This window comes from Triticum urartu, chromosome 3A (genome assembly GCF_056163025.1).
Source record: "Triticum urartu cultivar PI428250 chromosome 3A, HENAU_Tu73, whole genome shotgun sequence".
Lineage (NCBI taxonomy): Eukaryota > Viridiplantae > Streptophyta > Magnoliopsida > Poales > Poaceae > Triticum > Triticum urartu.
Window position 1 is genome coordinate 670,816,157 of NC_141875.1, and position 25,111 is coordinate 670,841,267.

Here is a 25,111-nt window from a genome sequence, read left to right on the forward strand (position 1 = left end):
AGGACTAATGGTCACATTTATACCAGTTCGTTTCCACACCAAGATTAATCGGGCTCACATAAAGTTGTTTTTCTACTAGTGCACGAATCTGACCAAGGTAGTAAAGATAATTTTGTGTTCCAAGCATGTTCCCTCGATCCGTGCACAGAGGACAAAAAATCTGCACAACTGGTTGCTTCGATTGTTGATTGGTCCGTACGCATAGAAAAAACAAGTCCAACATTGCTAATCCCATACGCGTACGCAAGATTTGAAACTTTCTTCCTTCTGCCGCGAAACAAATTGTACAAGCAAGATCGATTAGTAGACCCCAATACCTCAATTCCTCAATAGGCGTGAACTTGGGGTGTGTGTTTGATTTGGGAACGAAGTAGAATGAAATGTCATGGTTCCGTTCCACTGTAATGAGTCGGTTCCGTTTCTATGTTTGATTTGGGATATTTGATGGAATGAAATGGTTACGTTCCAGTGTTTGATTTGAAGGATAGAATGGAATGAATTCAGTTCAAGACATCTCTTGTATAAAAATGATGAGGCTGCCTCTCATACAGTATGACCAAATATAAAATCTTTGTATTTCTGGAAACATAATATTGAAATTCACCGTAACATTTATACCGAATTGTACTTTGACATTAAATATGGTATACTTTCAATTGAATATTTACACTGAATTGTTTCCTATTGAGAGGACATATACAGGGGTAAAAAATCATCAATGAGTACACAATCAACGAAATTTTGCTCAATTTTTTTGACAATTTACATTAGATTTTCAATCAAGAAATATTGCTCACGGATGACCTCGAGATAGTAGCACAGCATTGCTCATAGATGAATCACATCAACGCTCTTGCTGCTCATAGATGGAGCCCGTGTCCTGCTGTGGATCCGCGAGGGGTTGCCGGGTTGGCCACCGCCTCAAAAGCAAGCTTGGTGGCCGCCGCCTCATCAGATCAGGTCGCCGCCGTCCCCGACACATCAAGTCACCGCCATCTCCTAGCAGATCAGGACATTGCCGCCCATTCCATAAAGCAGGTCGCCGCCGCCAGCTGTCGATCCGCTTGCCTGGTCGCTGCCGCCTACTGTGGATCCGCTGGCTCATCCGCCGGACTTGGAGGGACGAGCGTGGAGGAGCGACGGGAGACGAGAGGGGTCGGGGGAGACCGAGAGTGCGTCGGGTGGGAGGTGGAGTGGGCAAGAGGCCGTTCCGCGTCGTCCCATCAAATTGGAGAAACAAGTGCGATTCCGTCCGATGAGTGACACCAAACAGACCCTTGATTAATGGTTGGCAGAAGAATCACCGATGCAGCAAAGAGCAGTATTCCTTGATCAATTAGTTCCTTCCTTCCGCGCCACGCGCATGAATCACAGCGTGAACAGGAGCCCGATTACCTTCCTCAGCCGGCACAACGAAAGTTCAGACTTGATCTCGCCAACGAATAGTACGGACGCGGGCAGACGTGATTGCACAGCAGCGGAATCAATTGCGGACGCCCGCGGCCGAGGTCCCGACGGACCGGGGTTAGGCCACGGCACCGAACCTTGCTCATGATACCAATGTTAGAAAATTTAGAGCTTGTGGTCTATCCCTTATTTTTCTACACTTATCCGCAGCGTCGTTCACAAATCGCATATCTGGAGATAGGGACCTTCTTATACTGTCTTTTCAAAGAGTCCACTTCTTATACAGATAAGATTTCTAGTCGTTACAACTAGTTTCCGGGATAGAGTTCAGATTAAATTACCAATCACGATCATATTTGTCTCTTAACGAATTCTACCCGTTATGTGCCCGAAGCACGTGCTTGTGAGCAACACGTCATAATAGAGTGTAAATTCTTCTAATTACGTAGATCAATGTTACGGCTATAATCTAACTATACGATCTAGTTCCTTCCAATATAATCAGTGTACCCGATTAGTCTTTTCAATATAAGGGCATCCACAGTGTGGGTATTTGCCGCCTATAAGGCTGCCTCCAAGTCTCCAAACGTTGCCTCTGTACACTGCTTCATCTGCCTCTAACCAAAAAAAGCTTGGAGACGCCTCCAATCTAAGCCCCGCCTCCAAGGCTTCTTGCTGAATACAATAGTCCACTGTCCCCACTTGTCAGCCAGTTAATTGAAGAAGGGAGTGATGGATTGGTTGACAAAAGTAACATATATTATTCATTGTTGGTCTAGCTTTGGCACTAAAGATAGACACTACACATTGTGCAGTTTTCAGCTGAGATTAGAGGCAGGACCATGGGTCCTAGTTTAGAGGCAAGCTTGCCTCTAGACATTGTGGATGCTCTATATTGTATTTTACTGATAATTGATCAACTTTTTTAAGCATATATTACTTAAGTACATTCCAACAAGTAACATCCATCCCTGATTGAACCCAATATATCGACCCTTCTAGAGTTGCTCTAACATGCAGAACAATTTATAACCCGGTCTAAATTTGTACTACCAACTGTTTACACCATTGGCTGAGAAAAATGACTTTTCCTCACCGCCCCACACTAATATATCCTGTAAAAAGGTAATTCACTTGAGGGGCTAGTTTGGGTCTAGTGCATGCGCTTATTCTCCTTGTTCGTGGATGCCTGCATGGCCAGCGTGAACCTCTGGCCGCCGTAGCCCTGGCCTTGTCGAGCGCAGGCGGTGACCATATGTACCATGCTACCAGCAACATGCACGGCGGAAAGTTTGCTGGCGCAAAAGTAAGTACGTGATGTTTCCTACTGCCCCATCCTAAAATATGAGACGTTTTTAGCAGTTTAAATAAACTACAAAAATGTTTTATATATTTGGACGGAGGTAGTAAATAAGATGACATATGAAGAGATTTGTTAGACCTAACCATGAGTCAACAACAGTTCTGACATAGTCTTTGGTTTCAGAATATTTGTGGCACCACCAAAACAAATGGGATTATAATTTCCAATTTAGCCAGATGACCAGAACTTTTGACTTAAATCCAACATCAATTTAAGACAAAAAAATGTTTGAAACTGGCTTAAATTTTTTGTACTGCTGAAATATTTTGACCAAAATGCAAAATTACCTTTTACAAGATCAAAAATTTGGTATTGAAATTAATGTCAGAAGTGAAACCAATTACCCGCTCAAACATAATGTTTGGAAATAATTACATCAAAATTAATTATCACTATTAATAGTCAAATCACCTCTTAAGGGCAACACAACAAAGCTTGACGCTCCAGGCTTCCTCCTTATGGATGAATCAGAAATCAATTTCTCAACCTTGTAGCTAATGTGCTCCCACAACTTTGCGTTTCCATCTTCGATAAACATTTGTTCAAGAACCATGGCATTCTCGGCAAAGAATTTTATCAGCTTGGCACCAAGACAATTCGCCGCCCCAAGCCGAAACTGCAAGGCCACTCTAGCCAAAGAGCTCCCTAAGCAGTCGAACGAGTGCTGGCTCAAGCCAGGGATCTCAGAGACCTCATCGTAGTTGGCGTTGTCATTTCCTTCGGGTGACATCCTCGTCGGCTTCGAGTTTCGATGGCGGGTTAGAAGATCGATGGACTTTTCACGGTCAGCACTGAACTTCCTTTCTAGGAAGCGGTTTTCGTCATCGTGCTCGTGCCAGTAGTGTAGGTAGTGATGGTCCGCGGTGAGGTTGATCCGGAGGTCGCGGAGCGTGGGGCAGCAGCGGAGCAGGTTCGCGATCGCCACTGCCGCCGTCTTACCTTTGGGCCTGTGCACTCCGTGCAGTTCAAGGCGCTGGAGGATGGAGAAGGTAGGCAGGAGCTCAGCCCTCCTCTCCTCGCTGAGCACAGCGATGTCCTCGAGGGGGTTTATGTTTAGCTTCAGCTCCTTCACGCTGGCGACGTTGTGAAGGAATCGCCAAAAGCTCTCGAGGTTTCCCTCGTCGGTTTGCTTGTGGCGGCGCAGAATTTTGTTCACCCTTTCAATGCGGGTGTGCGGCACAAAATGCAGGTCGGCATGTGCCAAGTCGGGCGGCGGCGGGCTCAGTGAGAACGGCCGGAGAACCCCCTTATACCTGAAGCGACGTAGCCTCGGCGCGTCGATCTCCGCCGGGACAACGCCGGCCTTGTCCACTATGTAGTGTGGCAGCGAGCCATCGTTGTTCTTCCAGTTGCACCTCTCTAGGGCGAGCACGGTGGCTGCAGGGAGCCGGAGCAGGGCTTCTGCTGGCGGCAGAAGGGAAGTCTTAACGAAGTCCCACCGATGGTCGATCGGCGAACCAGAGTCCGGCTCCCTATCTGTTGGCGGTAAGATGATGAGGGACTCAAAGTGGACGGTGCCGAGTGCAGGCGCAGCGTAGATGAGGCTCTGGAGGGCGTCGAGCCGCACGGTACCATGGTGCAGCCGCAGCGACGAAAGGCGCGGGAACACGACCGCGGAGGCCGGCGGAACGAGGTCGCTGCAGTTGGTGAGGTCCAGCACGCGGAGGTTCTCCGACGGCACGAAGCCTAGGTTGAACACGTAGACGCCAAGTGAGCTGAGGTTGATCTCGCCGTCCGAGTAGGCGTCCCAGCAGGCGCCGTACGTGCGGCGGTCGGACTCAGACTCTTCGGCGTCGAGCCGGAGCTCCTCGACGCGACGCGCCGCACGGTGGGAGAGCAGCTTGGCGAGCACGCCGTGGTACCGCGACGACGACGGAGGCAACTTCACATCCCTGCGGCTGTTCAGGAATACGTCGATAGACTTGCCGAAACTTCTCTCGATCCGCAAAAATACAGTTTTCACATCCGTATTTGGCCGTTTCGTGCGTTGTTTGTCGGTTTCGCGGGAGCAAACTAGCTGACCATGGGCATGGACGAGAGGAAGAAGAAGGCGTGAGGAAAGAATATAAGCGAATATTCGGTTTTACAGTTTAAGTTTGAGGGGTATGTTCGACCGTAGCTAAAATCGACCATTAAAACGTGTTTTTCGCGAACTGTAAGCGCATTATAAAGATCCGCGTTATAAAGGGTCTGCTAAAAATGCTTTATGTAGCGTTCGCCGCTGCTGCTTGCTTGCATGTCGTTCGCGCTGCATGCTGCTCTTTATTTTATTTTTTTGTCGATGCTTTGAGAAAAAAAATGACACAAAAGTATTTGAGAATGAAAAAAGTGTTCAGGAATTTTACAAATGCTCTCAATTTAAAACGATCGAGAATCTAAAAAAATGTTCATGAATTAAATGAGAAAGGAGCTAAAGAACCCATCAACAATGATGCATCCAGTGGTAGAAATGATGCATCTACTTGGGCTCAAGCAGCCGCTCCTCCCCATAAAAATTAGGATTCCTCCGCCTCCCGCCGGCGCCGCCGCCCGTTAGCCTCGTCTCCGGTGGCCTTAGGGCCATGGAGGCATGGTGGATCCCGGTCCTTGCCGGTGGGAGAGCTTCGTTTTTAAGATGTGTTTTCGAGTTTTGTTAGGGTTTGTGTCCTGCTCAGGAAGGCGAGACGGCAGCGGCTCCTTGAAGATGGAATAAGGTTTTCCCCGTCTAGCCCCCGTTCCGGTGATGCATCTAATCTTCGGTGGGTGTGTGGAGATGTCTGTCTTCGGTGGATCTATCTTTGGTGGATTTGCTCGGATCTGTTCATCGTTCGTTTACGTTCGTGTGTCTTCAGGTTGGATCCTTTCGATCTACGCTACTCTTCATCGGGAATGGTTGATATTCTGGTGCGCTGGTCCTATGGGGTCTTAGCACGACGACTTCCCGACTGTCTACTACAACAAGTTTTGTCCGGCTCCGGTGATAGAGGGGCGATGACGGCGGCACGCCTTCGGCTTGCTTCAGTGCTTGTAGTCGTCGCTAGGTGGTCTATGAATCTGGATGTAATTTTTATTATTTCTAGTGTTTGTTGTACTGCCATAATTGTGTTGGAAATATGCCCTAGAGGCAATAATAAATTGATTATTATTATATTTTCTTGTTCATGATAATCGTTTATTATCCATGCTAGAATTGTATTGATAGGAAACTCAGATACATGTGTGGATACATAGACAACACCATGTCCCTAGTAAGCCTCTAGTTGACTAGCTCGTTGATCAATAGATGGTTACGGTTTCCTGACCATGGACATTGGATGTCGTTGATAACGGGATCACATCATTAGGAGAATGATGTGATGGACAAGACCCAATCCTAAGCATAGCACAAGATCGTGTAGTTCGTATGCTAAAGCTTTTCTAATGTCAAGTATCATTTCCTTAGACCATGAGATTGTGCAACTCCCGGATACCGTAGGAGTGCTTTGGGTGTGCCAAACGTCACAACGTAACTGGGTGGCTATAAAGGTACACTACGGGTATCTCCGAAAGTGTCTGTTGGGTTGGCACGAATCGAGACTGGGATTTGTCACTCCGTGTGACGGAGAGGTATCTCTGGGCCCACTCGGTAGGACATCATCATAATGTGCACAATGTGACCAAGGAGTTGATCACGGGATGATGTGTTACGGAACGAGTAAAGAGACTTGCCGGTAACGAGATTGAACAAGGTATCGGGATACCGACGATCGAATCTCGGGCAAGTATCGTACCGATAGACAAAGGGAATTGTATACGGGATTGATTAAGTCCTTGACATCATGGTTCATCCGATGAGATCATCGTGGAACATGTGGGAGCCAACATGGGTATCCAGATCCCTCTGTTGGTTATTGACCGGAGAACGTCTCAGTCATGTCTGCATGTCTCCCGAACCCGTAGGGTCTACACACTTAAGGTTCGGTGACGCTAGGGTTATAGAGATATTAGTATGCGGTAACCCGAAAGTTGTTCGGAGTCCCGGATGAGATCCCGGACGTCACGAGGAGTTCCGGAATGGTCCGGAGGTAAAGAATTATATATAGGAAGTGCTATTTCGGCCATCGGGACAAGTTTCGGGGTCACCGGTATTGTACCGGGACCACCGGAAGGGTCCCGGGGATCCACCGGGTGGGGCCACCTGCCCCGGGGGGGCACATGGGCTGTAGGGGGTGCGCCTTGGCCTATATGGGCCAAGGGCACCAGCCCCAAGAGGCCCATGCGCCAAAGGGACAAGAGGAGGGGAGAGTCCTAAAGGGGGAAGGCACCTCCGAGGTGCCTTGGGGAGGATGGACTCCTCCCCCCCTTGGCCGCACCCTTCCTTGAAGGAAGGGGCAAGGCTGCGCCCTCCCCCTCTCCCTTGGCCCTATATATAGTGGGGGAAGGGAGGGCAACCATACCTAAGCCCTGGCGCCTCCCTCTCCCTCCCATGACACATCTCCCTCCTCCCGCAACGCTTGGCGAAGCCCTGTTGGAATCTCGCTACTTCCACCACCACGCCGTCGTGCTGCTGGATCTCCATCAACCTCTCCTCCCCCCTTGCTGGATCAAGAAGGAGGAGACGTCGCTGCTCCGTACGTGTGTTGAACACGGAGGTGCCGTCCGTTCGGCGCTAGGATCATCGGTGATTTGGATCACGACGAGTACGACTCCATCAACCCCGTTCTCTTGAACGCTTCCGCGCGCGATCTACAAGGGTATGTAGATCCACTCCTCCATCGTTGCTAGATGACTCCATAGATTGATCTTGGTGACATGTAAGAAAATTTTGAATTATTGCTACGTTCCCCAACAGTGGTATCAGAGCTAGGTCTATGCGTAGTTTCTATGCACGAGTAGAACACAAAGTAGTTGTGGGCGTTGATTTTGTTCAATATGCTTGCCGTTACTAGTCTTATCTTGATTCGGCAGCATCGTGGGATGAAGCGGCCCGGACCGACCTTACACGTAATCTTACGTGAGACTGGTTCCACCGACAGACATGCACTAGTTGCATAAGGTGGCTAGCGGGTGTTTGTCTCTCCCACTTTAGTCAGATCGGATTCGATGAAAAGGGTCCTTATGAAGGGTAAATAGCAATTGGCATATCACGTTGTGGTCTTTGCGTAGGTAAGAAACGTTCTTGCTAGAAACCCATAGCAGCCATGTAAAACATGCAAACAACAATTAGAGGACGTCTAACTTGTTTTTGCAGGGTATGCTATGTGATGTGATATGGACAAAAGGATGTGATGAATGATATATGTGATGTATGAGATTGATCATGTTCTTGTAATAGGAATCACGACTTGCATGTCAATGAGTATGACAACCGGCAGGAGCCATAGGAGTTGTCTTAATTTATTTATGACCTGCGTGTCAACATAAACGTCATGTAATTACTTTACTTTATTGCTAACCGTTAGCTGTAGTAGTAGAAGTAATAGATGACGTGACAACTTCATGGAGACACGATGATGGAGATCATGATGATGGAGATCATGGTGTCATGCCGGTGACAAGATGATCATGGAGCCCCAAGATGGAGATCAAAGGAGCTATATGATATTGGCCATATCATGTCACTATTATTTGATTGCATGTGATGTTTATCATGTTTATACATCTTGTTTACTTAGAACGACGGTAGTAAATAAGATGATCCCTCATAATAATTTCAAGAAAGTGTTCCCCCTAACTGTGCACCGTTGCGACAGTTCGTTGTTTCGAAGCACCACGTGATGATCGGGTGTTAGATTCTTACGTTCACATACAACGGGTGTAAGCCAGATTTACACACGCGAAACACTTAGGTTGACTTGACGAGCCTAGCATGTGTACAGACATGGCCTCGGAACACAGAAGACCGAAAGGTCGAGCATGAGTCGTATGGTAGATACGATCAACATGAAGATGTTCACCGATGATGACTAGTCCGTCTCACGTGATGATCGGACACGGCCTAGTTGACTCGGATCATGTAATCACTTAGATGACTAGAGGGATGTCTATCTGAGTGGGAGTTCATAAGATGAACTTAATTATCCTGAACATAGTCAAAAGGTCTTCGCAAATTATGTCGTAGCTCGCGCTTCAGTTCTACTGTTTAGATAAGTTCCTAGAGAAAAATTTAGTTGAAAGTTGATAGTAGCAATTATGCGGACTAGGTCCGTAAACTGAGGATTGTCCTCATTTGCTTCATAGAAGGCTTATGTCCTTAATGCACCGCTCAGTGTGCTGAACCTCGAACGTCGTCTGTGGATGTTGCGAACATCTGACATACACATTTTGAAACATCGCGAAACATATGAGATGTTTCGAGGGCTGAAATTGGGATTTCAGGCTCGTGCCCACGTCAAGAGGTATAAGACCTCCGACGATTTTCTTAGCCTGCAAACTAAGGAGAAAAGCTCAATTGTTGTGCTTGTGCTCAGATTGTCTGAGTACAACAATCGCTTGAATCGAGTGGGAGTTGATCTTCCAAATGAAATAGTGATGGTTCTCCGAAGTCATTACCACCAAGCTGCTAGAGCTTCATGATGAACTATGATATATCAGGGACATATATGATGATCCTTGAGATATTCGCGATGTTTGACACCGCGAAAGTAGAAATCAAGAAGGAGCATCAATTGTTGATGGTTGGTGAAACCACTAGTTTCAAGAAGGGCAAGGGAACAAAGGGATACTTCATGAAACGGCAATTCAGCTGCTGCTCTAGTGAAGAAACCCAAGGTTGAACCCAAACCCGAGACTGAGTGCTTCTGTAATAAGGGGAACAGCCACTGGAGCAGAATTACCCTAGATACTTGGTAGATGAGAAGGCTGGCAAGGTCGATAGAAGTATATTGGATATACATTGTGTTAATGTGTACTTTACTAGTACTCCTAGTAGCACCAGGGTATTAGATACCGGTTCAGTTGCTAAGTGTTAGTAACTCGAAATAAAAGCTACGGAATAAACGGAGACTAGCTAAAGGTGAGCTGACGATATGTGTTGGAAGTGTTTCCAAGGTTGATATGATCAAGCATCGCACGCTCCCTCTACCATCGAGTTTGGTGTTTGCGTTGAGCATAGACATGATTGGATTATGTCTATCGTGATACGGTTATTCATTTAAGGAGAATAATGGTTACTCTGTTTATTTGAATAATACCTTCAATGGTCTTACACCTAAAATGAATGGTTTATTGAATCTCGATCGTAGTGATACACATGTTCATGCCAAAAGATAGTAATGATAGTACCACCTACTTGTGGCACTGCCACGTAAGTCATATCGGTATAAAACGCATGAAGAAGCTCCATGTTGATGGATCTTTGGGCTCACTCGTTTTTGAAAAGTTTGAGGCATGCGAACCATGTCTATTGGTGTATATGCATGTAGAAACTCCATGCAAATGGACCGTTTGGACTCACTTGATTTTGAATCACTTGAGACATGCAAATCATACCACATGGGCAAGATGACTGAAAGCCTCGTTTTCAGTAAAATGGAACTAGAAAGCAACTTGTTGGAAGTAATACATTTTGATGTGTGCAGTCCAATGAGTGCTGAGGCATGTAGTGGATATCGTTATGTTCTTACTTCACAGATGATTTGAGTAGATGTTGAGTATATTTACTTGATGAATCACGAGTCTGAATTATTGAAAGGTTCAAGTAATTTCAGGGTGAAGTTGAAAGATCGTCGTGACAAGAGGATAAAATATCTATGATATGATCATAGAGATGAATATCTGAATTATGAGTTTGGCACAGAATTAAGACATTGTGGAAATTGTTTCACAAGTAATACAGCCTGGAACACCATAGTGTAATGGTGTGTCCGAACATCATAACTGCACCCTATTGGATATGATGCATACCATGATGTCTCTTATCGAATTACCACGATGGTTTATGGGTTAGGCATTAGAGACAACCACATTCACTTTAAATAGGGCACCACGTAATTCCGATGAGATGACATCGTATGAACTATGGTTTAGAGAAACCTAAGCTGTCATTTCTTAAAAGTTTGGGGCTGCGACGCTTATGTGAAAAAGTTTCAGGCTGATAAGCTCGAACCCAAAGCGGATAAATGCATCTTCATAGGACACCAAAAACAGTTGGGTATACCTCCTGTCTCAGATCCGAAAGCAATAAGGGATTGTTTCTAGAATCGGGTCCTTTCACGAGGAAAAGTTTCTCTCGAAATAATTGAGTGGGAGGATGGTCGAGACTTGATGAGGTTATTGAACCGTCTCTTCAACTAGTGTGTGGCAGGGCAAAGGAAGTTGTTCCTGTGGCACCTACACCAATTGAAGTGGAAGCTTATGATAGTGATCATGAAACTTCAGATCAAGTCACTACCAAACCTCGTAGGACGACAAGGATGCGTACTACTTCAGAGTGGTACGTAATCCTGTCTTGGAAGTCATGTTGCTAGACAACAATGAACCTACAAGCTATGGAGAAGCGATGGTGGGCCCGGATTCCGATAAATGGCTCAAGACCATAAAATCCGAGAGAGGATCCATGTATGAAAACAAAGTGTAGACTTTGGAAGAACTACTTGATGGTCGTAAGGCTGTTGAGTACAGATGGATTTTAAAAGGAAGACGGACAATGATGGTAAATGTCACCATTAAGAAAGCTCGACTTGTCGTTAAGATGTTTCCCGACAAGTTCAAGGAGTTGACTACGATGAGACTTTCTCACTCGTAGCGATGCTAAGAGTCTGTTGGAATTATATTAGCGATTACTGCATTATTTATGAAATCTTGCAGATAGGATGTCGAAACATTGTTTCCTCGACGATTTTCTTGAGGAAAGGTTGTATGTGATACAACCGGAAGGTTTTGTCATTCCTGAAAGATGCTAATAAGTATGCAAAGCTCCAGTAATCTTTCTAAGGACTGGAGTAAGCATCTCGGAGTTGGAATGTATGCTTTGATGATGATCAAAGATTTTGGGTTTATACAAAGTTTATGAGAAACTTGTATTTCCGAAGAAGTGAGTGGGAGCACTATAGAATTTCTGATGAGTATATGTTGTTGACATATTGTTGATCAGAAATGACGTAGAATTTCTGGAAAGCATATAGGGTTATTTGGAAAGTGTTTTCAATGGAAAGCCTGGATTAAGCTGCTTGAGCATTGAGCATCAAGATCTATAAGGATAGATCAAAACGCTTAATGGAACTTTCAAATGAGCACATACCTTGACATGATCTTGAAGGTGTTCAAGATGGATCAGTCAAAGAAGGAGTTCTTGCCTGAGTTGTAAGGTATGAAGTTAAGACTTAAAGCTCGACCATGGCAGAATAGAGAGAAAGGACGAAGGTCGTCCCCTATGCTTAAGACATAGGCTCTACAGTATGCTATGCTGTGTACCGCACCTGAAGTGTGCCTTGCCATGAGTCAGTCAAGGGGTACAAGAGTGATCCAAGAATGGATCACAGGACAGCGGTCAAAGTTATCCTTAGTAACTAGTGGACTAAGGAATTTTCTCGATTATGGAGGTGGTAAAAGAGTTCGTCGTAAAGGGTTACGCCGATGCAAACTTTGACACTAATCCAGATTATTCTGAGTAGTAAACTGGATTCGTATAGTAGAACAGTTATTTGGAATAGCTCCAAATAGAACGTGGTAGCTGCATCTAGGAGATGACATAGAGATTTGTAAAGCACACACGGATCTGAAAGGTTCAGACCCGTTGACTATAACCTCCCTCACAAGCATAACATGATCAAACCCAGAACTCATCGAGTGTTAATCACATGGTAAATGTGAACTAGATTATTGACTCTAGTAAACTCTTTGGGTGTTAGTCACATGGGGATGTGATCTTGAGTGTTAATCACATATCGATGTGAACTAGATTATTGACTCTAGTGCAAGTGGGAGACTGTTGGAAATATGCCCTAGAGGCAATAATAAATTGATTATTACTATATTTCCTTGTTCATGATAATCGTTTATTATCCATGCTAGAATTGTATTGATAGGAAACTCAGATACATGTGTGGATACATAGACAACACCATGTCCCTAGTAAGCCTTTAGTTGACTAGCTCGTTGATCAATAGATGGTTACGGTTTCCTGACCATGGACATTGGATGTCGTTGATAACGGGATCACATCATTAGGAGAATGATGTGATGGACAAGACCCAATCCTAAGCATAGCACAAGATCGTGTAGTTCGTATGCTAAAGCTTTTCTAATGTCAAGTATCATTTCCTTAGACCATGAGATTGTGCAACTCCCGCATACCGTAGGAGTGCTTTGGGTGTGCCAAACGTCACAACGTAACTGGGTGGCTATAAAGGTACACTACGGGTATCTCCGAAAGTGTCTGTTGGGTTGGCACGAATCGAGACTGGGATTTGTCACTCCGTGTGACGGAGAGGTATCTCTGGGCCCACTCGGTAGGACATCATCATAATGTGCACAATGTGACCAAGGAGTTGATCACGGGATGATGTGTTACGGAACGAGTAAAGAGACTTGCCGGTAACGAGATTGAACAAGGTATTGGGATACCGACGATCGAATCTCGGGCAAGTATCGTACCGATAGACAAAGGGAATTGTATACGGGATTGATTAAGTCCTTGACATCGTGGTTCATCCGATGAGATCATCGTGGAACATGTGGGAGCCAACATGGGTATCCAGATCCCGCTGTTGGTTATTGACCGGAGAACGTCTCAGTCATGTCTGCATGTCTCCCGAACCCGTAGGGTCTACACACTTAAGGTTCGATGACGCTAGGGTTATAGAGATATTAGTATGCGGTAACCCGAAAGTTGTTCGGAGTCCCGGATGAGATCCCGGACGTCACGAGGAGTTCCGGAATGGTCCGGAGGTAAAGAATTATATATAGGAAGTGCTATTTCGGCCATCGGGACAAGTTTCGGGGTCACCGGTATTGTACCGGGACCACCAGAAGGGTCCCGGAGGTCCACCGGGTGGGGCCACCTGCCCCGGGGGGGCACATGGGCTGTAGGGGGTGCGCCTTGGCCTATATGGGCCAAGGGCACCAGCCCCAAGAGGCCCATGCGCCAAAGGGACAAGAGGAGGGGAGAGTCCTAAAGGGGGAAGGCACCTCCGAGGTGCCTTGGGGAGGATGGACTCCTCCCCCCCTTGGCCGCACCCTTCCTTGGAGGAAGGGGCAAGGCTGCGCCCTCCCCCTCTCCCTTGGCCCTATATATAGTGGGGGGAAGGGAGGGCAACCATACCTAAGCCCTGGCGCCTCCCTCTCCCTCCCATGACACATCTCCCTCCTCCCGCAGCGCTTGGCGAAGCCCTGTTGGAATCCCGCTACTTCCACCACCACGCCGTCGTGCTGCTGGATCTCCATCAACCTCTCCTCCCCCCCTTGCTGGATCAAGAAGGAGGAGACGTCGCTGCTCCGTACGTGTGCTGAACACGGAGGTGCCGTCTGTTCGGCGCTAGGATCATCGGTGATTTGGATCACGACGAGTACGACTCCATCAACCCCGTTCTCTTGAACGCTTCCGCGCGCGATCTACAAGGGTATGTAGATCCACTCCTCCATCGTTGCTAGATGACTCCATATATTGATCTTGGTGACACGTAGGAAAATTTTGAATTATTGCTACGTTCCCCAACAAATTGAAGATGAATAAATCGGTTGTTTTCCCGCAAAAAAATGATGCATCTACTTCTACTCCCCCTAACCCTAATGATGGTTCTAGTTCCACTAATAATGGAACAAATCCAAATGTGAAAACTAGTGCACCTAAGCACGACGATCATGGTATAATCCACCATTTTATATGGGGTGGTGGTACAAAAGTTTGTGAATACAAAAAAATCACGGATCTCAGAGAAATGACCAAAATTAAAGAAATGTTTGTGAATCTCAGAAAATTTCATGAATTTCAAAAAAAATCGTCACCTGAAAAAATGCTCCTGAATTAGAAAAATAATTTTGAATTTCAAGAAACATTCATGAATTCATAAACTATTCATGAAATCAAGAAATGTTCACAAGTCCCAAAAATTGTGAGATTGCAAAAACATTAACAAATTTTTAAAAATGAAATTAAAATATAAAAATGAAAATGAAAAGAAAAAGAAAATATGCAAAAACCGAGAAAAGCGAAAGAAAAGAAGTAGAGGAAAAATACTTGTGAAATTCTAAAATCTTCCCAAAACTGATGGAAGAAAGGCTCTCGAAACCCCAGATATGGGTCGGCCCAGATGTCGCGCAAGGGCTCCCGAGGGGTCCGCGTTAGAGCATCTCCAGCCGTTGTGCCCCCCAGGAGGCGTTTTTTCGGCCTCCTGGGGAGGCCCTGGCGCTAACTTTGCATTTGGATGCAAAAAAATTCCAGCCGTTGTGCCCCCCAGGACTCGCTCGGCCGCGCCTTAGTCTTCCGCCGCCTCCTCCCGGCTCGCTGGCTGCTGCGGCCTCCTCCCGTCTCCTCGTCGCGGCCTTGACGACGCCCCCGTGCTCCACCTCGAGGCGCACCACGCCGACCGCTCCCGCTACGTGCTCTCCTACGACGCTGCTAGGAGCGGGGCGGGGCCGAGCCGTGGCTGCTGCTGCGCATGCACGCGTTGGCTAGCACGCGAGAGCTCCGAGCACGGCATCGCGACACCACACACGCACGCGACAGTGACGGCCAGCACGCGGCGGCTGCGGCCACCAAACCCGACCAGCATGCAAGCCTGTGCATGCCCGTGCGGCTGCGGAGCCCGGCCAACACGCCCGCGAGCAACGCACACATGCACGCGGCGGACAGCGACGGCCAGCATGCGGGGAGCAGACCAGCCGCGCCGGCCTCTTAGCGCCGGGGCCCAGGAGCAGCAGCAGGACCACGCGAGCCGAAGGTAGAGCTGGAGCTGGAGCGCCCGGCGAGCCATGTCGTGCCGTCCTCGTCCTCCGCCGCGTTGTCTGAAGGAAATATGCCCTAGAGGCAATAATAAAGTTATTATTTATTTCCTTATATCATGATAAATGTTTATTATTCATGCTAGAATTGTATTAACCGGAAACATAATACATGTGTGAATACATAGATAAACGGAGTGTCACTAGTATGCCTCTACTTGACTAGCTCGTTAATCAAAGATGGTTATGTTTCCTAACCATGAACAAAGAGTTGTTATTTGATTAACGGGATCACATCATTAGGTGAATGATCTGATTGACATGACCCATTCCATTAGCTTAGCACCTGATCGTTTAGTATGTTGCTATTGCTTTCTTCATAACTTATACATGTTCCTATGACTATGAGATTATGCAACTCCCGTTTGCCGGAAGAACACTGTGTGTGCTACCAAACGTCACAACGTAAATGGGTGATTATAAAGGTACTCTACAGGTGTCTCCAAAGGTACATGTTGGGTTGGCGTATTTCGAGATTAGGATTTGTCACTCCGATTGTCGGAGAGGTATCTCTGGGCCCTCTCGGTAATGCACATCACATAAGCCTTGCAAGCATTGCAACTAATGAGTTAGTTGCGAGATGATGTATTACGAAATGAGTAAAGAGACTTGCCGGTAACGAGATTGAACTAGGTATTGAGATACCGACGATCGAATCTCGGGCAAGTAACATACCGATGACAAAGGGAACAACGTATGTTGTTATGTGGTCTGACCGATAAAGATCTTCGTAGAATATGTAGGAGCCAATATGAGCATCCAGGTTCCGCTATTGGTTACTGACCGGAGACGTGTCTTGGTCATGTCTACATTGTTCTCGAACCCGTAGGGTCCGCACGCTTAAGGTTTCGATGACAGTTATATTATGAGTTTATGAGTTTTGATATACCGAAGTTAGTTCGGAGTCCCGGATGTGATCACGGACATGACGAGGAGTCTCGAAATGGTCGAGACATAAAGATTGATATATTGGATGGCTATATTCGGACACCGGAAGTGTTCCGGGTGATTTCGGAGAAAACCGGAGAGCCGGAGGGTTACCGGAACCCCCCCCCCCCCCCCCGGGAGAAGTAATGGGCCATATGGGCCTTAGTGGAGAGAGAGAGAGGGGCAGCCAAAGGTGGGCCGCGCGCCTCCTCCCCCCTGGTCCGAATTGGACTAGGAGAGGGGGGGCGGCGCCCCCCTTTCCTTCTCCCTCCCCACTTCTTTCCCCCTCCTAGTAGGAGTCCTCCTACTAGGAGGAGGACTCCTCCTTGGCGCGCCATAGGGGCCGGCCGGCCTCCTCCCCTTGATCCTTTATATACGGGGGCAGGGGGCACCCCTAGACACACAAGTTGATCCACGTGATCATATTCTTAGCCGTGTGCGGTGCCCCCTTCCACCATAATCCTCGATAATATCGTAGCGGTGCTTAGGCGAAGCCCTGCGACGATAGTACATCAAGATCGTCACCACGCCGTCGTGCTGACGGAACTCTTCCCCGACACTTTGCTGGATCGGAGTCTGGGGATCGTCATCGAGCTGAACGTGTGCTAAAACTCGGAGGTGCCGTAGTTTCGGTGCTTGATCGGTCGGGCCGTGAAGACGTACGACTACATCAACCGCGTTGTGCTAACGCTTCCGCTGTCGGTCTACAAGGGTACGTAGATCACACTCTCCCCTCTCATTGTTGTGCATCACCATGATCTTGCGTGTGCGTAGGAAATTTTTTGAAATTACTGCGTTCCCCAATAGTGGCATCCGAGCCTAGGTTTTATATGTTGATGTTATATGCACGAGTAGAACACAAGTGAGTTGTGGGCGATACAAGTCATACTGCTTACCAGCATGTCATACTTTGGTTCGGCGGTATTGTTGGACGAAGCGGCCCGGACCGACATTATGCGTACGCTTACGCGAGACCGGTTCTCCCGACGTGCTTTGCACATAGGTGGCTTGCGGGTGACAGTTTCTCCAACTTTAGTTGAACCGAGTGTGGCTACGCCCGGTCCTTGCGAAGGTTAAAACAGCATCAACTTGACAAACTATCGTTGTGGTTTTGATGCGTAGGTAAGATTGGTTCTTACTTAAGCCCGTAGCAACCACGTAAAACTTGCAACAACAAAGTAGAGGACATCTAACTTATTTTTGCAGGGCATGTTGTGATGTGATATGGTCAAGACATGATGCTAAATTTTATTGTATGAGATGATCATGTTTTGTAACCGAGTTATCGGCAACTGGCAGGAGCCATATGGTTGTCGCTTTATTGTATGCAATGCAATCGCGTTGTAATGCTTTACTTTATCACTAAGCGGTAGCGATAGTCGTGGAAGCATAAGATTGGCGAGACGACAACGATGCTACGATGGAGATCAAGGTGTCGCGCCGGTGACGATGGTGATCACGACGGTGCTTCAAAGATGGAGATCACAAGCACAAGATGATGATGGCCATATCATATCACTTATATTGATTGCATGTGATGTTTATCTTTTATGCATCTTATCTTGCTTTGATTGACGGTAGCATTATAAGATGATCTCTCACTAATTATCAAGAAGTGTTCTCCCTGAGTATGCACCGTTGTGAAAGTTCTTCGTGCTGAGACACCACGTGATGATCGGGTGTGATAGGCTCTACGTTCAAATACAACGGGTGCAAAACAGTTGCACACGCGGAATACTCAGATTATACTTGACGAGCCAAGCATATACAGATATGGCCTCGGAACACGGAGACCGAAAGGTCGAGCATGAATCATATAGTAGATATGATCAACATAGTGATGTTCACCAATGAAACTACTCCATCTCACGTGATGATCGGACATGGTTTAGTTGATTTGGATCACATAATCACTTAGAGGATTAGAGGGATGTCTATCTAAGTGGGAGTTCTTTAAGTAAATTAATTGAACCTAAATTTATCATGAAACTTAGTACCTGATAGTATCTTGCTTGGTTATGCTTGATTGTAGATAGATGGCTCGTGCTGTTGTTCCGTTGAATTTTAATGCGTTCCTTGAGAAAGCAAAGTTGAAAGATGATGGTAGCAATTACACGGACTGGGTCCGTAACTTGAGGATTATCCTCATTGCTGCACAGAAGAATTACGTCCTGGAAGCACCGCTGGGTGCCAGGCCTGCTGCTGGAGCAACACCAGACGTTATGAACGTCTGGCAGAGCAAAGCTGATGACTACTCGATAGTTCAGTGTGCCATGCTTTACGGCTTAGAATCGGGACTTCAACGACGTTTTGAACGTCATGGAGCATATGAGATGTTCCAGGAGTTGAAGTTAATATTTCAAGCAAATGCCCGGATTGAGAGATATGAAGTCTCCAATAAGTTCTATAGCTGCAAGATGGAGGAGAACAGTTCTGTCAGTGAGCATATACTCAAAATGTCTGGGTATAATAATCACTTGATTCAATTGGGAGTTAATCTTCCAGATGATTGCGTCATTGAAAGAATTCTCCAATCACTGCCACCAAGCTACAAGAGCTTCGTGATGAACTATAATATGCAAGGGATGAATAAGACTATTTCCGAGCTCTTCGCAATGCTGAAAGCTGCGGAGGTAGAAATCAAGAAGGAGCATCAAGTGTTAATGGTCAACAAGACCACTAGTTTCAAGAAAAAAGGCAAAGGGAAGAAGAAGGGGAACTTCAAAAGGAACAGCAAGCAAGTTGCTACTCAGGAGAAGAAACCCAAACCTGGACCTAAGCCTGAAACTGAGTGCTTCTACTGCAAGCAGACTGGTCACTGGAAGCGGAACTGCCCCAAAGTATTTGGCGGATAAGAAGGATGGCAAGGTGAACAAAGGTATATGTGATATACATGTTATTGATGTGTACCTTACTAATGCTCGCAGTAGCACCTGGGTATTTGATACTGGTTCTGTTGCTAATATTTGCAACTCGAAACAGGGACTACGGATTAAGCGAAGATTGGCTAAGGACGAGGTAACGATGCGCGTGGGAAACGGTTCCAAAGTCGATGTGATCGCAGTCGGCACGCTACCTCTACATCTACCTTCGGGATTAATATTAGACCTAAATAATTGTTATTTGGTGTCAGCGTTAAGCATGAACATTATATCTGGATCTTGTTTGATGCGAGACGGTTATTCATTTAAATCTGAGAATAATGGTTGTTCTATTTATATGAGTAATATCTTTTATGGTCATGCACCCTTAAAGAGTGGTCTATTTTTATTAAATCTTGATAGTAGTGACACACATATTCATAGTGTTGAAGCCAAAAGATGCAGAGTTGATAATGATAGTGCAACTTATTTGTGGCACTGCCGTTTGGGTCATATCGGTATAAAGCGCATGAAGAAACTCCATACTGATGGGATTTTGGAACCACTTGATTATGAATCACTTGGTACTTGCGAACCGTGCCTTATGGGTAAGATGACAAAAACACCGTTCTCCGGTACTATGGAGAGAGCAACAGATTTATTGGGAATCATACATACAGATGTATGTGGTCCGATGAACGTTGAGGCTCGTGGCGGATATCGTTATTTTCTCACCTTCATAGATGACTTAAGCAGATATAGGTATATCTACTTAATGAAACACAAGTCTGAAACATTTGGAAAGTTCAAAGAATTTCAGAGTGAAGTTAAAAATCATCGTAATAAGAAAATAAAATTCCTACGATCTGATCGTGGAGGAGAATATTTGAGTTACGAGTTTGGTGTACATTTGAAAAATTATGGAATAGTTTCGCAACTCACGCCACCCGGAACACCACAGCGTAATGGTGTGTCCGAACGTCGTAATCGTACTTTACTAGATATGGTGCGATCTATGATGTCTCTTACTGATTTACCGCTATCGTTTTGGGGATACGCTCTAGAGACGGCCGCATTCACATTAAATAGGGCACCATCAAAATCCGTTGAGACGACGCCTTATGAACTGTGGTTTGGCAAGAAACCAAAGTTGTCGTTTCTGAAAGTTTGGGGCTACGATGCTTATGTGAAAAAGCTTCAACCTGATAAGCTTGAACCCAAATCGGAGAAATGTGTCTTCATAGGATATCCAAAGGAAACTATTGGATACACCTTCTATCACAGATCCGAAGGCAAAACTTTTGTTGCTAAATTCGGAAACTTTCTGGAGAAGGAGTTTCTCTCGAAAGAAGTGAGTGGGAGGAAAGTAGAACTTGACGAGGTAACTGTACCTACTCCCTTATTGGAAAGTAGTACATCACAAAAACCTATTTTTGTGATGATGATCATGAAACTTCAGAACAAGATACTACTGAACCTCGTAGATCAACCAGAGTGAGATCCGCGCCAGAGTGGTACGGTAATCCTGTTCGAGAAGTCATGCTACTAGATCATGATGAACCTACGAACTATGAAGAAGTGATGGTGAGCCCAGATTCCGCAAAATGGCTTGAAGCCATGAAATCTGAGATGGGATCCATGTATGAGAACAAAGTATGGACTTTGGTTGACTTGCCCGATGATCGGCAAGCAATTGAGAATAAATGGATCTTTAAGAAGAAGACTAACGCTGACGGTAATATTACTGTCTACAAAGCTCGACTTGTCGCAAAAGGTTTTCGGCAAGTTCAAGGGATTGACTACGATGAGACCTTCTCACCCGTAGCGATGCTTAAGTCTGTCTGAATCATGTTAGCAATTGCCGCATTTTATGATTATGAAATTTGGCAGATGGATGTCAAAACTGCATTCCTGAATGGATTTCTGGAAGAAGAGTTGTATATGATGCAACCGGAAGGTTTTGTCGATCCAAAGGGAGCTAACAAAGTGTGCAAGCTCCAGCGATCCATTTATGGACTGGTGCAAGCCTCTCGGAGTTGGAATAAACGCTTTGATAGTGTGATCAAAGCATTTGGTTTTATACAGACTTTTGGAGAAGCCTGTATTTACAAGAAAGTGAGTGGGAGCTCTGTAGCATTTCTGATATTATATGTGGATGACATATTACTAATTGGAAATGATATAGAATTTCTGGATAGCATAAAGGGATACTTGAATAAGAGTTTTTCAATGAAAGACCTCGGTGAAGCTGCTTACATATTAGGCATTAAGATCTATAGAGATAGATCAAGACGCTTAATTGGACTTTCACAAAGCACATACCTTGACAAAGTTTTGAAGAAGTTCAAAATGGATCAAGCAAAGAAAGGGTTCTTGCTTGTGTTACAAGGTGTGAAGTTGAGTAAGACTCAATGCCCGACCACTGCAGAAGATAGAGAGAAAATGAAAGATGTTCCCTATGCTTCAGCCATAGGCTCTATCATGTATGCAATGTTGTGTATCGGATCTGATGTGTGCCTTGCTATAAGTCTAGCAGGGAGGTACCAAAGTGATCCAGGAGTGGATCACTGGACAGCGGTCAAGAACATCCTGAAATACCTGAAAAGGACTAAGGATATGTTTCTCATATATGGAGGTGACAAAGAGCTCATCGTAAAAGGTTATGTTGATGCAAGCTTTGACACTGATCCGGACGATTCTAAATCGCAAACCGGATACGTGTTTACATTAAACGGTGGAGCTGTCAGTTGGTGCAGTTCTAAACAAAGCGTTGTGGCGGGATCTACATGTGAAGCGGAGTACATAGCTGCTTCAGAAGCAGCAAATGAAGGAGTCTGGATGAAGGAGTTCATATCCGATCTAGGTGTCATACCTAGTGCATCGGGTCCAATGAAAATCTTTTGTGACAATACTGGTGCAATTGCCTTGGCAAAGGAATCCAGATTTCACAAGAGAACCAAGCACATCAAGAGACGCTTCAATTCCATCCGGGATCTAGTCCAGGTGGGAGACATAGAGATTTGCAAGATACATACGGATCTCAATGCTGCATACCTGTTGACTAAGCCTCTTCCACGAGTAAAACATGATCAGCACCAAGGCTCCATGGGTGTTAGAATCATTACTGTGTAATCTAGATTATTGACTCTAGTGCAAGTGGGAGACTGAAGGAAATATGCCCTAGAGGCAATAATAAAGTTATTATTTATTTCCTTATATCATGATAAATGTTTATTATTCATGCTAGAATTGTATTAACCGGAAACATAATACATGTGTGAATACATAGACAAACGGAGTGTCACTAGTATGCCTCTACTTGACTAGCTCGTTAATCAAATATGGTTATGTTTCCTAACCATGAACAAAGAGTTGTTATTTGATTAACGGGATCACATCATTAGGTGAATGATCTGATTGACATGACCCATTCCATTAGCTTAGCACCCGATCGTTTAGTATGTTGCTATTGCTTTCTTCATGACTTATGCATGTTCCTATGACTATGAGATTATGCAACTCCCGTTTGCCGGAGGAACACTTTGTGTGCTACCAAACGTCACAACGTAAATGGGTGATTATAAAGGTACTCTATAGGTATCTCCAAAGGTACATGTTGGGTTGGCGTATTTCTAGATTAGGATTTGTCACTCCGATTGTCGGAGAGGTATCTCTGGGCCCTCTCGGTAATGCACATCACATAAGCCTTGCAAGCATTGCAACTAATGAGTTAGTTGCGAGATGATGTATTACGAAACGAGTAAAGAGACTTGCCGGTAACGAGATTGAACTAGGTATTGAGATACCGACGATCGAATCTCGGGCAAGTAACATACCGATGACAAAGGGAACAACGTATGTTGTTATGCGGTCTGACCGATAAAGATCTTCGTAGAATATGTAGGAGCCAATATGAGCATCCAGGTTCCGCTATTGGTTATTGACCGGAGACGTGTCTCGGTCATGTCTACATTGTTCTCGAACCCGTAGGGTCCGCACGCTTAAGGTTTCGATGACAGTTATATTATGAGTTTATGAGTTTTGATGTACCGAAGTTAGTTCGGAGTCCCGGATGTGTTCGCGGACATGACGAGGAATCTCGAAATGGTCGAGACATAAAGATTGACATATTGGACGGCTATATTCGGACACCGGAAGTGTCCCAGGTGATTTCGGAGAAAACCGGAGAGCCGGAGGGTTACCGGAACACCCCCCCCCCCCCCCCCCGGGGAGAAGTAATGGGCCATATGGGCCTTAGTGGAGAGAGAGAGGGGCAGCCAAAGGTGGGCCACGCGCCTCCTCCCTCCTGGTCCGAATTGGACTAGGAGAGGGGGGGCGCCCCCCTTTCCTTCTCCCTCCCCACTTCTTTCCCCCTCCTAGTAGCTCCTACTAGGAGGAGGACTCCTCCTTGGCGCGCCATAGGGGCCGGCCGGCCTCCTCCCCTTGATCCTTTATATACGGGGGCAGGGGGCACCCCTAGACACACAAGTTGATCCACGTGATCATATTCTTAGCCGTGTGCGGTGCCCCCTTCCACCATAATCCTCGATAATATTGTAGCGGTGCTTAGGCGAAGCCCTGCGACGATAGTACATCAAGATCGTCACCACGCCGTCGTGCTGACGGAACTCTTCCCCGACACTTTGCTGGATCAGAGTCCGGGGATCGTCATCGAGCTGAACGTGTGCTAAAACTCGGAGGTGTCGTAGTTTCGGTGCTTGATCGGTCGGGCCGTGAAGACGTATGACTACATCAACTGCGTTGTGCTAATGCTTCTGCTGTCAGTCTACAAGGGTACGTAGATCACACTCTCCCCTCTCGTTGCTGTGCATCACCATGATCTTGCGTGTGCGTAGGAAATTTTTTGAAATTACTACGTTCCCCAACATTGTCCTCGTCCACGCGAGCAGCCGGCCAGGACGAGCTGGAGCTGGAGCGCCCAGCAAGCCGTGTCGTGCCGTCCTTGTCCTCCGCCGCGTCGTCCTCGTCCTTGGCCATGCCGTGGAGCTGGAGCTCGACCGCCCGGCGAGGGCGCCGTGGAGTGCGCGGGCGGAGATGGCCCACTCCGGCTGTCTCGCCCGGTGGCCCGTTCGTCCAGCCGTGCGGGAGCGGCGAGGAGGCGTGGTGAGGGCGCACGGCAGCCAAGGCGAGGGCGCGCGGTGAGTGCGGGCGGCGAGGAGGCGTTGCGGTCAGTGCGAGGGCTCGGCGGGCAGCAAGGAGACGGCGGCCAGGAGGCGTGGCGGCGAGCGCGGCCGGAGCGAGGAGCTCTGCTTGCTGCTTGCGGAGAGAGAGAGAGAGAGAGAGAGAGAGAGAGAGAGAGAGAGATCCCTTTTTCTGCAAGTGGGTGGGGTGGGCCTGACAGAAAAAGAGGGGGAAGAGGAGAGAGGCTGACGGGTGGGGTTTGCATGCAAGAAAAGTAGCGTCGGGCGTCCCAAGTGCCCCCCGGGGCGCTGGGTTTTGCCCGGGGTCGCCGGCGCTGTTTTTGCTGAAATCCGGCGCAAAGCGAGGTCATGGGGGCGTGACTGGGAGCATTTTTTACAACCGGCGCTAAAAAGGGTGCTTAGGGGCGTCTTGGGGAGCCTAGTGGAGATACTCTTACGTGGTTACTCCCCGATCTATATGAGAAATAGGAACTGTAAAAGGCAAGTGGACG

General features: G+C 46.6%; 1 protein-coding gene across 1 annotated transcript; it reads right to left on the reverse strand.

The window, feature by feature from the left end:
* Positions 1–3,152: 3,152 nt before the first annotated feature.
* On the reverse strand, positions 3,153–24,456 carry LOC147981358 (uncharacterized). The gene is made up of 2 exons (XM_087515946.1): positions 24,346–24,456; positions 3,153–4,787 (listed from the first exon to the last, which is right to left on the reverse strand). The coding sequence occupies exons 1-2, from the start codon at positions 24,454–24,456 to the stop codon at positions 3,153–3,155; spliced, it is 1,746 nt and encodes a 581-aa protein (XP_087372072.1).
* Positions 24,457–25,111: the final 655 nt, after the last annotated feature.